The sequence below is a fragment of the Psammomys obesus genome, unplaced genomic scaffold (assembly GCF_907164565.1).
Source record: "Psammomys obesus unplaced genomic scaffold, mPsaObe1.curated_primary_1811, whole genome shotgun sequence".
NCBI lineage: Eukaryota > Metazoa > Chordata > Mammalia > Rodentia > Muridae > Psammomys > Psammomys obesus.
Genome location: NW_026596166.1, coordinates 568,307 through 583,558, shown reverse-complemented (window position 1 = coordinate 583,558; position 15,252 = coordinate 568,307). Strand labels below are relative to the sequence as shown.

Genomic DNA, 15,252 nt, shown 5'->3' with positions numbered 1-15,252 from the left:
TGTGGTTTTACCCTCGCATGTTGGACTGTGCTGTGTGAATGGTGTGTGGTTGAAGCTACGTGTTATGGATTGAATTGCGCCCTCACAAAAAAAATGCACGCTGAAATCCTAACTTCTAGGACCACAGAATATGACTGTGTTTAGAAACAGGGTCATTATAGACAGAGGCAACTGAGTTTAAATGAAGTCATTAGGGTGAAGCCTGGCCCAGAAAGACTGGCGTTCTTTTTAAAGGGGAGAAGAATTTCGACACACAGACAAGACATGCACAGAAGGAAGATGACACGATGACATGTAGAAAAGGGCAACCATTTGCTTGAAAGGCTCGGATCTACAAGCCAGGAACATTAAGGACTGGCAACAAATACCAGAAACTAGGAAGAGGCAAGGGAAGGCTGTCAGAGCTGTCAGAGGGGAAGGATGCCCCCCCCCATGCACTTTGAGCTTTGACTTGTAGGTTCTAGAATGGCAATATATTAAATATCTGTAAATATTAAATATCAACCCACAGTATTGATGTTCTAAGAAAAGAAATATACTAGGTTATAGTGCACGAAGACATTGTTCCTGAAGTGAGACTGTAATGACTGTAGCTTCTATCTTAGATGCACCGTCTCTTGGAACGTACCCTGTTTGGACGTCCTAGAGGAGACACTCAGGTAGCTTACAGAAAGGCCTATGTGGAAGAGAGTTGACAGTTGAATGACCCGTGAGGACTGAGGTGAGGTGCACGGATATTTTGAATGAGCCTGGAAGCAGATTTCACTCTAAGTTGAGAGACTGGATGAGACCACTTCAAGCCAGAACCACCCGAGTCACTCCTGAATTCCTGATTCATAGGCAGAGGAGAGAAATCATAGAAAAGCTGATGAGACTGAGTGACGTGGATGAGGCAAACTGAAGTCGTGAGAGACATAATCAGGTGGCAGTTAACTCTGTGGACCTGAGAGCTAGTCTGATTCTTTCTGGAAGGTAATCTGTATTTGGTATTTGTCCAAATGATTTTTTTTTTAACTTTGTTTTTTGAGGCAGGGTTTCTCTGTGTAGCCCCGGCTGTCCTGGAACTTACTCTGTAGACCAGGCTGGCCTACAGAGTGACTGCAGGGACTCAGGGATCTGCCTGCTTTTGCCTCCCATGCTGGTATCAAAGGTGTGTGCTACCATGCCTGACTCTGAATGTTTAAATGAGAGTACAAAGTGGGACAGAAGGAAAAGTGAAAGCAAGAATTGAAATTGATATTAGGCGGCAGTGTAGCTCATTTGATAGAGTATCTGCCTAGTGTTATACCCAGTTCTCGAGCCCCCAAAAGATCTACAGGAATCGACTCCGTTGCAAAACACATGAGGGTCTTTTTATTGTAAATTACAAGCTGCAGCTTGGGCCCACACAGCCTCACCACCGAAGCGGTGGGAGCTGAGCGCCCGTGCCCAGGTTAGTTGGGTGATTTATACATTCTGGTCCCTCCCAGCATACCCAAGGCAGGGGCAATTCCTGCCTGGCAAGCATCTATTGGTCAAAATGCTACATTTTGAATCGATTGGCTATAGGAAAGTTCCCTGGCCATTAGTGACCAGGTGTCCCTCCCTAGGGGGAGGGTCTAGTTTCCTAGCAACCGTATCTCTAGTGGGTGGGGAAAGAATACAGCGAGGTAGCTCTCCCCTCAGGGCATTACTAACTACTTTACCGCACCTAGGCACCTACTCTAGGTTTTAACGATAACTTTCACTTTGGTCTCTCACCTAGAATGCAGGAAGTTCTGGGTCTGGTCCCTAGCACTAAATATAACAAGTACAATGACATATGCCTGTAATCCCAGAGGTAGAAGGATTCAAGGACAGCTAGAGAGATGGCTCAGTCCTTAAAGACTAGACGATGTAGGTATAAAGTTATTGTGCAGTTCAAATGCTGATTTCTGTTCCCCTCATATCTGGTTGGAATCCTTGTTCTGAGAATCTCCTTTCTCAACGTTGTGAAAACACTGTTCCCCAATTGTCCCAGATATGCCAATAAAGCAGCTTACAGCCAATCACTGAGCAGGGAAAAGAATAGGGTTGGACTTCCTGCTAACCAGGGGAGGAGGAGTTAGAGGAAGAAGTAGTGGATTCAGCCTCGGACAGATGTTCAGGAAGGACCAGGAGAAAGAGAAGAGCAAAGACAGCTACAAAGTACAAGTATCTCTGGGATGCACACTGGGAGGAAGTCAAATTAGCTTAGAGGGTTAAGAATGGAGTTAAAACTGCTCAGTTCTTGTGTTGTGAAACTTGTTAAAATACTATAATAGTTTCATTTATGTGATTTTTGGGTTAAGGAAGAAACTGAGAAACAAACACAGTTTTATAAAAATAACTTTAACAAGACTCACAACCAAAATGTCAAGAAAGTCAAGGTCATCCTTGACATACAAAGTGCTAAGCCATCCTGGGATACATGAGACCCTGTCCCTCAACCAACCAACCAATCAATCAATCAATCAAAAGATTCATAGCAAAAACTGACACCAAACACTATGCATGTTCTGCAAAGAATTTTTGAGTTTTGTCAGCAATTTCTGAATTAGTGGGAATTCCTGTTTATCTCTGCCAAAGAAAATGTTTTTTTTTTCTTTCTTTCTTTACCTACCTACCTATCCATAGATATCATATTCATCTACTTATCATATCTATTTACCTATGTATCTATCTTTGTATCATATCTATCATATCATGTTTACATATATATCATCTATCTACCTATCATATCATATCTATTTATCATCTATCTATCTATCTATCATCTATCTGTCTGTCTGTCTATCATATCTATCTGTCAGGGGTAGTGTAGGAAGAAGGAAGAACAGCAAGACTGATCTAGAACTTGAGGAATGCGGCCCACCGGTTAACACAACCTTAATGAGTTTGTCTCAGAGAGGCAGAGCCCTGAAAACTATGTCCTGAAGACTTCATGCTGTTATGGAGCATAGCTCTGCTTGTTGCCCTGTGGTCACCACTTCCCTCATAATACACGAGTTGTATGGAAACTCTAAGGGGGCGTTCAGCCCCTCACTGGTCACTGTCACTGGCACACACAGTAATAATGCTTGATCTCTTTCAGGCATTGCTGCTGGAGCAGATTAATGATTGATCCACCAACTTTGAGTAGAACCTAGAGATGTAGAGTGTTAGCAATGACCACTACCCTTAGAAAGAACTTGGAAAAATAGATTGTTTAGCAGGGTTAGGTAGAGATGTTTTTCCTAGTAGCTCTGATGTAGAAAATCTCAGGGAACACTTTGAAAGTGAGAAAAGTACACCCTTAATAGTTAAGTTAGGGACTTTTTAAGGTTAGTGAGCAAAAACAATAATCCAGAATAACACTGGCTGATGTGACTCACTGAAACTGGACTTCAAGATGATTAACTTCTTATACTCGTTTTCACCCTCAGCTTTCAGATATGTTTTAATAACATTTATTAATGAGTTGTACACCTTAAAGATTTAAAGTAGAAATAGTTGTTTTTTAATAAAAAGTTTATTTTGTGATTCTTTTAAGATTTTTATAAGATTACTTTTTAAGATAATTGATTCTTTCTTTGTAACCACAAATTGCAGCCTGCCAATAAAGAAAAAGCTGGCTGAGAAATTACCTTGCTTGCTCACACTTTATTACTCTCTATGTTGCTTAGTTACAAATATATATGGGCTCTTGGGAATAATTTGTTTTTTATATTTGTTTCTCACCCATAATACATAAGACATTTGATCATATGAGAGTATTGGGGGACATGTTTTTCTTACATATACTCATTGTAATCATTCACTTAAAGAAAAATAGAATGTAACCACATCGTGATGTTTGTACTGCTTGAAAGGGCTTGTTGGGATATATAAGCTATTGGAAGAAAAAAAAAAAAAGTTGTTAGAATCCATTTCCATTCACCCAGTATGTGAATGTGTATGTATTTGTGTATGAATGTGTATGTGTAGAATAAGAGATGCCTGAAGAAGCTTTTTATCAAGTGTGTGCATATGTGTGTGTGTTCTTTTTCTCTCCTTCTTTCTTTTCCTTTTCAGATGCTTGTCACCACCAGTGGAAGCCCACGCTAAGAGCCAACAGCTCCAGCCCATGCTTACCATGAGGTATAAGCCCCTGCTAGGAAGCTACCAGCATCTGGCCTGCCACCAGCAATTCAGTTCTGGCCCCTCAGCTTGCCACTATCAGTGGAAGCCACTGTCAATAACCATCAGTTCTGGCCTGGTAAGTTACCCTTAGAGAGTCTGTTGGGTGACTGGCCAGCTGTTGCTCTACCTCCTGACTTAGTTTCTGGCCTTCAGTATCTATCATTCACCTTCCTTCCTTCCTTCCTTCCTCTCTCTCTCTCTCTCTTTTTTTTTTGAGACAGGGTTTCCTGGACTTGATTTGTAGACCAGGTTTACCTTGAACTCAGAGATCTACCTGCCTCTGCCTTCTGAGTGCTGGAATTACAAGTGCGTACCACCATGGCTGCTAGAAAGATATTTCCAGGCTCCCTAATGTTAACTTCTGTTCCCTCACACCCATGTAAGTCTGTATCTCTCTCTGCAGAATCTGCTGTATTTCTCCTCCAGTTTCACTCTTTTAGAGATGCTCTGCTTATCTTAATTTCTGCCACCATCCAGACTTCTCTGGTCTTGGTGATAGCACACTGGGAACTTGTCAGTGCTGGTTTCTGCTTGGCTCTGTGAGGCCCCTTTAGTGCACAGGAGGTCATGTGATGTCTTGTTGCTGCTTTTGTGATGAGAGCTGAGGAAGGGAAGTCAGCAACAGGGATAGTTGGGCAGAAAGATTGTGTTCTACTTTCAAACATGTTAGAACACCTCTGTGAAAGAAAGGAGGTCCGTAGGCAGTTTGTAATGTCCTTAGTATGGTGTTTCTGCATAAGGGCTTAAGAGATGACAGCTGTTAGTGGCAGGAGGGCTTGGAAACTACTTAGGCACCCTGAACCGAGTTTTTTTTTTTTTTTTTTTTGAGACAGGGTTTCTCTGTGTAGCCTTGGCTGTCCTGGACTTGATTTGTAGACCAGGCTGGCCTTGAACTCACAGAGATCCACCTGAGATTACAGGTGTTCACCACTGCGCCAGGCTTCAAAAATTTTTTTTATTTTTCAGTGTTAAAGTGGTTCTCTATGACTGTCCTAATCAGACCTCAGGCAAATCTGCGTGAGATACATGACAAGACAGAGCCAGATGATGAAGTCTAGGTAGATTACAGTTTAGATGAGTACAACAGTTCCTCAATCCCTTGCTAATAGTGCTCATCAAAGCATTTAAATCACAATTTTTGCGAGTAGGGATCCAGGCTGCAGGGTGCTATAAACACAGCTCAGGCGACACCACAGGAGAACCTGCATCAGCAGGTGCTTTGGTCACTGTGAACATCGTGGAGTGCACTTGCACAATCCCAGGTGCGAGGGCGGCTGCAGTGTGACGTGGCATGCAGTTTCACAGTGCGCTGGCTGGTTTTTGTCCATTTGATAAAAACTAGAGTCATGTGGGAAGAGGTAACCTTGATTGGGAAGATGCCTCCTCTATCAGACTGGGGTGTAGGCAAGTCTGTGGGGTATCGTGTTAATACTGTGTTAATTAATGACTGATGTGGGAGGGCCTCCCACACTGTGGGCAGTGACATCCCTGGGCAGGTGGCTCTGGGTTGTATAAGAAAGAAGACTGAGCAAGGCCTCAAGAGCAAGCTAGCGCAGAACTGGAGGTCAGATTTCTCCACTATTATCTGCACAGTTCCCAAACAACCTCCACTGTAGACTGAAAGTATGCTCTACGTCTCAAGTACTTTCACATGCCTTGCACGTGAATTATTACAATTTTAACCCGCACACTCAAATTTTTCCAGATGAGTAATGGTCTCTGCTTCAATTCCAGCCTGGACTTCTTGTCATGATGGGCTATAAGCTGAAATAAACCCTTTCCTTCCCAAGTTTGTTTTGGTCAGTGTTTTATTATATTAATAGAAAGCAAACTAAGACACACAATAAAATATCTTTAAAAAAAAATAAGCAGAGCTACACTCTAAAGCAACAGTAGGAAATACATAGTCATTTATTTTCATTATCAAGTACTATCTACTGTACAGTACTGTCTTCTCTGTGCCTGGCCCGCAGGCTTGTTTACACCAGAGATCACTGCCACAAACACATGAGAAACTCTTGGTGCTGAGATGCTGTCCTGGCTACTACACCTCAGGGAGGCAATAGGAATTTTGTGTGAGTTTTCCAGGGGCAAGAAAAAGAAAAATCTGTTACATAAGAGAGAGGGCACCAGTGACCCAAGGAGCTGCTGGGGTCCCGCGTAGGAACGTGGGTGACTCAAAGGCAGTTGCAACACCAGAAAGCCTGTTCCGCAGTAACTGTCTACTACTGACACAATCCCAGAGAGGGGCCATGTGAGTGTTCCTCATCCTGCCATGTAGGAATGTGACTAGGTCTGATCTGGAGAGCCTCCTTGCAGGTGATCAACAGCCACTCTGATTCAGGATGGCCACATCCAACCTGGAAAAAACAGCTTTATCATAATCAGAGAGGGCCACTGTCAAACAGTGTGGTCTTACAGTTGACAGAAACTTCTGGATTGTGGGACCGACACTGGTATTTTAAATGTCATGTATTTTTAATTGAAAGAAATCAGCATTTAACAAGTGAAAGATAGGCCTATTTGGATGAATCTGAGTCTAAAACAGAACCCCCCCACCCCCACCCCCCAGACAGGATCTCACTATGTAGCTCTGGCTGACCCTGGACTCACTATGTAGAGAAGGCTGGCCTTGAACTCACAAGGAATTACCACCTCTACAAGTGCTACCATGTCCAGCCAGAGTTTCATTTTGACACAGGGTCTTAATCATTTTGTAGCCCAAGCTGAACTGGTGCTTAGCAATCCTCTTGCTTCAATCTCCCAAGGTGTGGAGAGTACAGGCAAAAATCCTGAACATTTTTAAATCTCATTACTCCCAAAAGAAATTATTTCAGGATATTTATTCTTTTGAAAAGTCATTTGGGCTGCAGAGATGACTCAGTGGTTAAAAGAATGTGCTGTTCTTCTAGAGGACCCAAATTTGATTCCCTGCACCTACATTGGGCGGCTCATAACTGTATGAGCTCTAGGAGATCCAATGCTTCTGGCCTCCAAGTGCCCTTGTACCCATGTACATATAATTCAAAATAACATATTAAAATAATATATATTTAAAAAACTTGGAAGAAGAAAAATGAAACTATTTGTTGTTGTTGCTTTGTTTTGAGACAGGGGCTCTGTAGACCAGGCTGTTTTCAAATTCAGTATGCTGGGATTAAAGATGTGTGGCACCATGACTTTTTTTTTACTGTTGTAATTTTTTAAAGAATCTGGTGATAGTTAGGGGAAAAAAAACAAAGACAAAAACAGAAATAATGGTCAGAATGAATAGTTTCCTCCGGCATGTAGTAGTGTGATGTTAAGTGGGAAAATAGTACCTTGTTTTTATGGGCTTGGGATTGAATCTCAGGGCCTCACATATGCTAGGCAAGTGCTCTACCATGGAGCCACACTCCAGCACAATTAAGTTTTGTTTTTTCCAGAGACAGAGTTTCTCTGTGTAACCCTGGCTCTCCTTGGACTTGCTCTATAATCAGGCTGGTCTCTAACTCAAGAAATCCACTTGCCTCTGCCTCCCCAATGCTGGAATCAAAGGTGTGTACTACCATGCCCTGGGACTAGGGTTGTAATTTAAGGGTAGAACCTAGAACTCAGGTATGAGACCGAGTTTGATTCTTTGCACCACCACAAAATAATGTGATTTTCATGTCAACCTATGCTTCCTTCCTTCTTTCCTTTTTAAGAGAGTGTCTCATGATCTCATGACATAGCTTTGGCTGGCTGACTCATGTAGTCAACAAAGATCCTTCTCCCTCTGCTCCCAAACACTGGGATTAAAAGCATGCCTATTCACCATGCCTGGCTACAGTAAGCTTTATCAACTCCTTACAGCTTTAGCAAGGATGTGACCTGATTTCTGGGGAAAGGGAGGCAGCTAGCCCGTCTGTTATACTTGAACAATAAACTTTTCAGACAGGGTTTCTCTGTGTAGCTTTGGCTGTCCTGGACTAGGCTGGCCTTGAAATGGCAGAGATCCACCTGCTTCTCCTTCTGAGTGCTGGGATTACAGGCATGTGCTACTATACACTGCTTTTTAAAAAACTTCTTTTTAAAATAAACTTTCTCTTAATCTATGATCTCTGCATCTTTTTTCCTCTACTAAATATGTTATTTGTTTGGATGTCTTTGGAAAGGATGCCCTTGCACCTGAAGAATGACTTGGAAGAAAAATGTTTATCCAAATAGTTGTCCCCCCTTTCCCAGGCATTTCTAGAATATATAAATGTGTTAGTGTGTGGTGCATAAGCATGTGTATGCCTTTTTGCATGTGTGTGGAATCTAGTGTGTGTTAGTGGATTGGGCAGAGGCTAAGGCCATGTATCCTTCTCAATCACCCTTCATCTTATTTATTAGGGAGGGTCCTTCACTTGATCTCAGAACTTATTGACTCTGCTAGTCTGACTAGCCAGCTCGCTCCTGGGACAGCGTGCTGGGCTTACAGGTGGGTTGCCATGTTGGCCTGTTACTTAGGTAGCTGCTGGGATTTAAACTCCTGTCCTGATTCAGCAATCCTCTAAATCCCTAAGCCCTCTCTAGTTTTAAAATTTTATTTAACGTGTCTATCTGTCCATCTAGTTTTAAATTCATTTTTAGCTCCTCACACCATAGATAACAAGTTGCTTTTTTTTTTTTTTTTTAATGGACTCATGGATGCTATTTCTATTTGTATAGCTAATTGAGTAGACAAAGCTTATCCCATGCGAAGGAATCAAGGTCCCAAGCGCTCCTGAGGTCAGAGCCAGGTTTGCTCTTCTCCTTCCTGAGCTCATTTCTCTGTAACCCTAGCTGAAAACGTGTGACCCTATTCTAGGTACATCTCAAAATCGAGATGATGCTTTGGGTTACAGATAAAAACATTAAAGAGAAATAGCCCTTTCACCACAACGGTCCTTACTGTCAAAGTTTCTAGACCTCTCAACCTTACAGGGGAAGGCTGGACGGAGTTAAGTATGTGGAGGGCTGGGTATTACATTCACTCTGGGAGCACATTTTCCATTTCTTTATAACTGTCGATTTTTTTTTTTTTAATGTGTGAGATTAGAGAGATCCGGACAGAAAGGACTAGACAACGGCAAGTTGGATTTAGAATCAACTCGACATCTTTTCCAGTTAGCTGAGCCCAAGATTGGCCTTAGGGCTTCAATACAGGAGCTTTTTTACCCATAGTCCCAATTTCACAATTGCATCACGTAAAATCCCTCCATTAACAGAAAGCAACTCAGTTCCTTAGACTTATGAGAACGAAAGCCATGCACTTAAAGAGGAATTCACTTACTTGCGCCTCAAGGAACACTCACGCCTTCAAACATATTGGCAAGAACAATTTGAAGAGGGTCACAAAAATTGGCCTGTAGTCCTAGTGCACTGGAGGCGGGGACAGATGGATCTCTGAGCTCCAGGCTAGCCAGGGCTGCTTAATGAGACAGAATATCTAAATGAAGTTTTAAAAGAAACAGGTGCTTTTGCAAAGCCTGGGCTTCTTTTACCTGGTCAGTCTTCGAGGGAGCTAGGAAACGCTTTGGATACACCTTTTTGCATCCAAAGGTGGGTCATGGTGTATTTTGAGGGCACTGACAGAGAAAACATTCCTAAACACCGACCCCCACCGCCCACAGACCACCCCTCGACCGTCTCCTCCGGGTCAGGGTAAGGAAACTCCGCCCCACTAGGATTTCCGGCTCCGCGGGAACTTCCGCTCTCGGCTCCAACCAGGAGTCACCGGAGCCTCTGAAGGGGCCGCCCCGGAAGTGACGCAGGGACGCTCCTTCCATTTTGTGCAACGCCCGAGCTGCTAAGTGCGTCAGTTGTGGAGAGACGTAGAGGAGTTGAGTTCGGGTCTGTAGGGAGGCAGACAGCTCCGTCGCAGACTACGGACCTCTTCAGGTCTCAGCCGCCAAAGACCCTGTCCGGTAGGTGAGTGGCTCGCTTTGAGGGCAAGGCTTCTCGGATCGAGGCTTCTTCATGGCCGCTCGGGTCGCGAGTGGCCGGGGCTTCGCTCTTTGCGGAGGACGGCGTCTAGAGAGCGCAGTTGATTGAGGTGGGCGCTGGGGCACGTCTCCCTTTTGGTGTTGCTTGAGGGGGACACGAGGTGGAAGGGCGGGCGTCGCGGGGAGGGCGTGTGTAGGGGGGAAAGCAACGCGCCCCTCCCTTGCCACCCTTCCTGCTCCTTCTTTGATCCCGCCTGTCGGGAGCCAGCTTTGCCCGTGACTTGTAGGGTGTTTTTATTGGCCGGTCCGCAGGCAGGCAGGCAGGCACGGTGCTCGGGACCCGGCTCGCTCGGGGCTGAGGACGGAGCTCGGCTGGCTGGCTCGCTCGCTCGCTCGCTCCTCCCCCGCCGCAGACCCCGCCGCCGCCATTTTGTACTGCGAACGCGCCCGTCGCCGACTGCGCAAGCTCGGCTGTGGCGTCGCGAGATCCCCGCTTGTGACGTTGCGGGGGAGGCCGCGACGCGTGCGCGGCCGGCTGCTATTGGAGTAGGCCCTGCGGAGGGCGGGGCCGGCTTCGCCCGCATTTCTCAGCCTCTCCTAACTGCGGCAGATGGGAGGGGGCCCCGGAGCCGGCAACGGAGCGCGGCTGCGCAGTCTAGAAAGGTGGCAAGAGGGCGTTGCGGTTGGCTGTGGTGTGGAACCCGGGAGGGGGTCGTTTGGGGAGTTGGGTTTTAATTTGAACGGCTTAAAGAGGCACCTTGGCGGCCTTGTTTGTTGGCGTTGGTAAACGTATTTAGGCTCCATGTGTGTTTGACGGCTTGACCGCACGGTCCCCGTTTCCATTCATGGATAATGTCCCGATTGAATTACTGCCTGACAGGACGCACTAACTGGGCATCATGAGTGGCTGTCGAGTGTTCATCGGGAGACTAAATCCAGCAGCGAGGGAGAAAGATGTGGAAAGATTCTTCAAGGGTTATGGGCGGATCAGAGATATTGATCTGAAAAGAGGTTTTGGCTTTGTGGTAAGTATGTCATCGAACTGAGGGAATTATCTATCAAGAAGTAGGTAACCTGGTGGTACTGGTAGCGGCCATCGTACAAGCCTTTAACCTCAGCGCTTGGGAGGCAGAGGCAGGCCGATCTTTGGAGTCCGAAGATAGCTAGGACTACCCAAGAGAAGCCGTGTCTCAAAAATAAAAACAAAACAAAAAAGTAGGTGAAGAGCAAGGATTTTAAACTGATTGAGCCCATGTGTAATTTTTTTCCCCCTGAAAGATGTTAGATGTGCTTGTGAGGCAGCGAGTGCTATTAAGAATTCAAATGGCTGGCTGGAGCTCATTCCCAGTCTCCCTTGATTAGGCTTATGTGTATCTGAGTTTAAGGTATATCTCATTCTAACACTTTGCGTGCTCTTAATACACTGTAGAATGCATGTCCAAAAGTTGTACCGAGTATCTTATTGCTACATTTTAGGAATTTGAGGACCCAAGGGATGCAGATGATGCGGTTTATGAACTTGATGGAAAAGAACTTTGCAGTGAAAGGTAACCATGATAGGTTTATAAGTAGTTCTCCCGGGAAAATAGAGCAAACTGGGATAGTTGCAGTAATAAGTGCTCTTGTATATATGTAGTGTAAACATGTAAAACTCTTCATATCTTCATAGGGTTACTATTGAACATGCTCGGGCTCGGTCTCGAGGTGGACGAGGGAGAGGACGATACTCCGACCGTTTTAGTAGTCGCAGACCTCGAAATGATAGACGGTACGTTGTGGGCTAATGGCCATCAGTGCCATAGGAATCATTAGCCTTAAATGTTTCTCAGACTAGTAAGTCTGGTTAAGTAGTTTACGTACTAAAAATCCAGTGATTTGATGGAAGTCTCTGGACTCAGTGTCTTTGGTTGCTTAAACTTGTCAGTAAAAACAAACAAACAAAAAAAAAAACACGTCATCTGACACTATGACATAGCATCTGACACAGAGTGCGTATTTTCTTTTTCAGAAATGCCCCACCTGTAAGAACAGAAAATCGACTAATAGTTGAGAATTTATCCTCAAGAGTCAGCTGGCAGGTTTGTTGAAATACAATTTTGAGATATTTTAATGTGGCATTTAAAAGTTAATGGGTAGTTAATGGTTTATTAATATATTTTATTAAAAAGTCTTATCTTAAATTAATGGATATAATTGAACTATAATTTTAAACTTTAATTAAATGTAACTGGGGGATGTTTCAGATTTTAATATTAGCGATCAAATGTATATGTTTTGAGGTTATTTTTTCATGTTTTTAAAAATCAATTTTAACCAAATATTAAACCCTTTATTTGCCAGCCTATCTGTGTCGTTGGCCTTATGACGAGGAGTGCCTGTGGGTTATCCTAATCGTTGTCTTGGTCACTCTTGGTTGGGCCTGGTTGACTTTGCCAGTCAGCTCCTACAGTGATCAGTTGGCCACCTCTAGATCTGTGTTTGCCGGTCTAGACGTAATCGGTGCACTTACTTGAAGTGCCGGGTTGCAGCGATCCCAGAACGTTGATAACGTGATCTGATCCCTAAGTTGAGAGCTGTCTTCCTGTAACGCTTCCGAATAAGAGGTCCTGGTCGAAAGAGTTGAAAGATACGAAATTAGTTGGTCGTTGGAATCCTGATCGCAGTAAAGTGGTCCTTGGTAACTGCACAAGAGTAAAACATGTCTGCATCGCCAGTAGTCTGCTAATAGGGAGGGCTGTGCGATTTAAAGGCTTCCATCGATTGGGTAGTATCCTTCAAGTGGGTGGCGAAGAGCCAGTCGGGCCTATGTCATGAAGGTTTCTCCGACCGCTTAATGGTTTGCTGCTTGACTAGCCTAGGGAAATGTTAATAAAGGTAAAGTAAAATTTTTTAATGACATATGGGGCACAAAATAACTGGTGTCTTTGTAAATGTTTTTTTTTTCTTTTTTTTTTTTTTAAATATAAAGCTACTTTAGTCTTTAAAATATGTACTGTTCCTTTTTTGGTTTTTTTGTTGTTTGTTTTGTTTTTTGTTTGTTTTTTCCCCCCTTTTGTACTGAGCTCAGTTAGACTAATACTACTGTAATGTTAAAAATTGGAATTTCCTCTAGCATTTTGCTTAAAAGCAATATGCTATTTGTTTATTTCGTGCCCTGGCATAATTTTTGAATTCTGATAGAATACAAGTGTGGTATATGCCATGTTTGTACTTTATCTAACAACTTCTCTTTCAGTAGTCTTGTTTTTATACCATGTGGTTGTTTGTGTGCCAATTTGCCCTTTCTCTCCTTAACATAATTGTCTTGTGTTAAGGATCTCAAAGATTTCATGAGACAAGCTGGGGAAGTAACCTTTGCGGACGCACATCGACCTAAACTAAATGAAGGGTGAGTGTGCACTGCACTTGTGAACCTTTTAGTTGTCTTGGGGATTTTATCGTGGCATTGATAGCGTCTAAAATTTGCGTGTGCTTGATTGTGGTAGTTTTGCATTGACAGTTTGGGGATACAGGTTTATCACAAGGGATTGTTGATAATATTGGCATTTAGTAGGCACTTGGCGTATTGCTATACATTCAACAGTACATGGGAGGACACCTTAGAGAGTTGTCTGCCTCAGAACCATGCTATACTATGCTGTGTATCTCACAGTGATTTAATAACAGCAGGGAATCAACTTAAAAATGTTTATCTTGATCTCTGTAGACAGTCTGTAAGGCTTGGGTATTTAAGTTTTAAAATTTTTTTCTCCCCTGTTTTAGGGTAGTTGAATTTGCCTCTTATGGTGACTTAAAGAATGCTATTGAAAAACTTTCTGGAAAGGAAATTAATGGGAGAAAAATCAAATTAATTGAAGGCAGCAAAAGGCACAGGTATTCTTTCTTTAATATTTTTAAGCTAAAAGTTTTACTGGCTTTTAGAGCCCCGTCATACAGGTTAATTTTTCTTTTCTCCTTCCCATTTTTGATAGCAGGTCAAGAAGCAGGTCACGATCTCGGACCAGGAGTTCCTCTAGGTCCCGTAGCCGATCCCGTTCCCGTAGGAGCAAGTCTTACAGCCGGTCAAGGAGCCGGAGCCGGAGCCGGAGCAAGTCCCGTTCTGGTAGTAGGTCTCCCGTGCCTGAGAAGAGCCAGAAACGTGGTTCTTCAAGTAGATCTAAGTCTCCAGCATCTGTGGATCGCCAGAGGTCCCGATCTCGGTCCAGGTCCAGATCAGTTGACAGTGGCAATTAAACTGTAAATAACTTGCCCTGGGGGCCTTTTTTTAAAAAAACAAAACAAATTCCCAAACCATACTTGCTAAAAATTCTGGTAAGTATGTGCTTTTCTGTGGGGTGGGATTTGGAGGGAGGTTGGGCTGGATTTCTTTGTAGATGTGGACCACCAAGGGGTTGTTGAGAACTAATTGTATTAAATGTCTTTTGATAAGCCTTCTGCTCACACTTTTGTGACTGTCTGAAGTATATAGTTTGTGTATATTGATAGAGCTCTTTTATAACTAAAGCATTTAATTTTTTGTACTAGAAAAACTTGAATATTTTAGTTCATTGTTCAGATATGTTAAGATTAGTTTAATAACTCAAATTAAACTAATTAATAGCTTTGGACACTTTAAAAGAGCTCTAAATTCCGCTTGTCTATATAAAGGCTTAATATGAGTTTTCCTTGTTAGGGTCAAGGGTGTCTTCTCACTCACTAGCAGCTGTAGACAGACTTACAGCAGCTGTTTGTTATTAATAAAATATATCAAGAATTATAAAACTGCTTCTGGTCTGTTTCTCAAGAAGTTTTGTATTGTGTACTTTTATTTTGTGTATTCTAAGTTAAAAACACTATACATGATACACATGAACCCTGAGGAAGTGTGGTGTTGTTTTTTTTTCTTTTGCTGTTTGGAGTTAGAAGAGGGGTACAAGAGTATTGTTGAAAACTAAGTTAAATGACAGTTTTACTTCTGTGCTTTCTCATTGTCATCTGACTTGTATTGCCAAATTTTACTTACCTAAAAGCAGAAAGGACGGCGCTTTGATAAACATATAAGATCCAGTGCAAGACTTGTCTTGGCTTCTTGACAGATGCAGCAAAGCTGGGATGATCCTAGGGTAAACAGAAAAATGGGTGTGAAGTAAAATTGTGTGGCCTTGTTAACTTTGATTGTGGTAGT

General features: G+C 43.2%; 1 protein-coding gene and 1 long non-coding RNA gene across 6 annotated transcripts in view; one reads left to right on the top strand and one right to left on the bottom strand.

Annotated features, from left to right (window-relative positions):
* Window positions 1–9,932, bottom strand: part of LOC129667813 (uncharacterized) — a 28,779-nt gene extending 18,847 nt beyond the window's left edge. The window contains exon 1 of the long non-coding RNA XR_008718809.1: window positions 9,437–9,932. This is a non-coding gene — a long non-coding RNA (uncharacterized LOC129667813). The remainder of the gene's footprint in view (window positions 1–9,436) is intronic.
* On the top strand, window positions 9,922–14,849 carry Srsf5 (serine and arginine rich splicing factor 5). 5 transcript variants are annotated; one of them, XM_055595544.1, is made up of 8 exons: window positions 9,922–10,070; window positions 10,969–11,113; window positions 11,565–11,635; window positions 11,758–11,856; window positions 12,097–12,166; window positions 13,403–13,476; window positions 13,851–13,961; window positions 14,060–14,849. In XM_055595544.1, exons 2-8 carry the CDS (start codon window positions 10,988–10,990, stop codon window positions 14,319–14,321), a joined length of 813 nt encoding a protein of 270 aa, XP_055451519.1. In that variant the 5' UTR covers window positions 9,922–10,070; window positions 10,969–10,987; the 3' UTR covers window positions 14,322–14,849. The 5 variants fall into 5 exon arrangements, with proteins under 5 accessions (XP_055451519.1, XP_055451522.1, XP_055451521.1 ...); XM_055595546.1 differs by having other exon boundaries at window positions 9,959–10,074; window positions 14,063–14,849; XM_055595543.1 differs by having other exon boundaries at window positions 9,959–10,074.
* The last annotated feature ends 403 nt before the right edge of the window (window positions 14,850–15,252 follow it).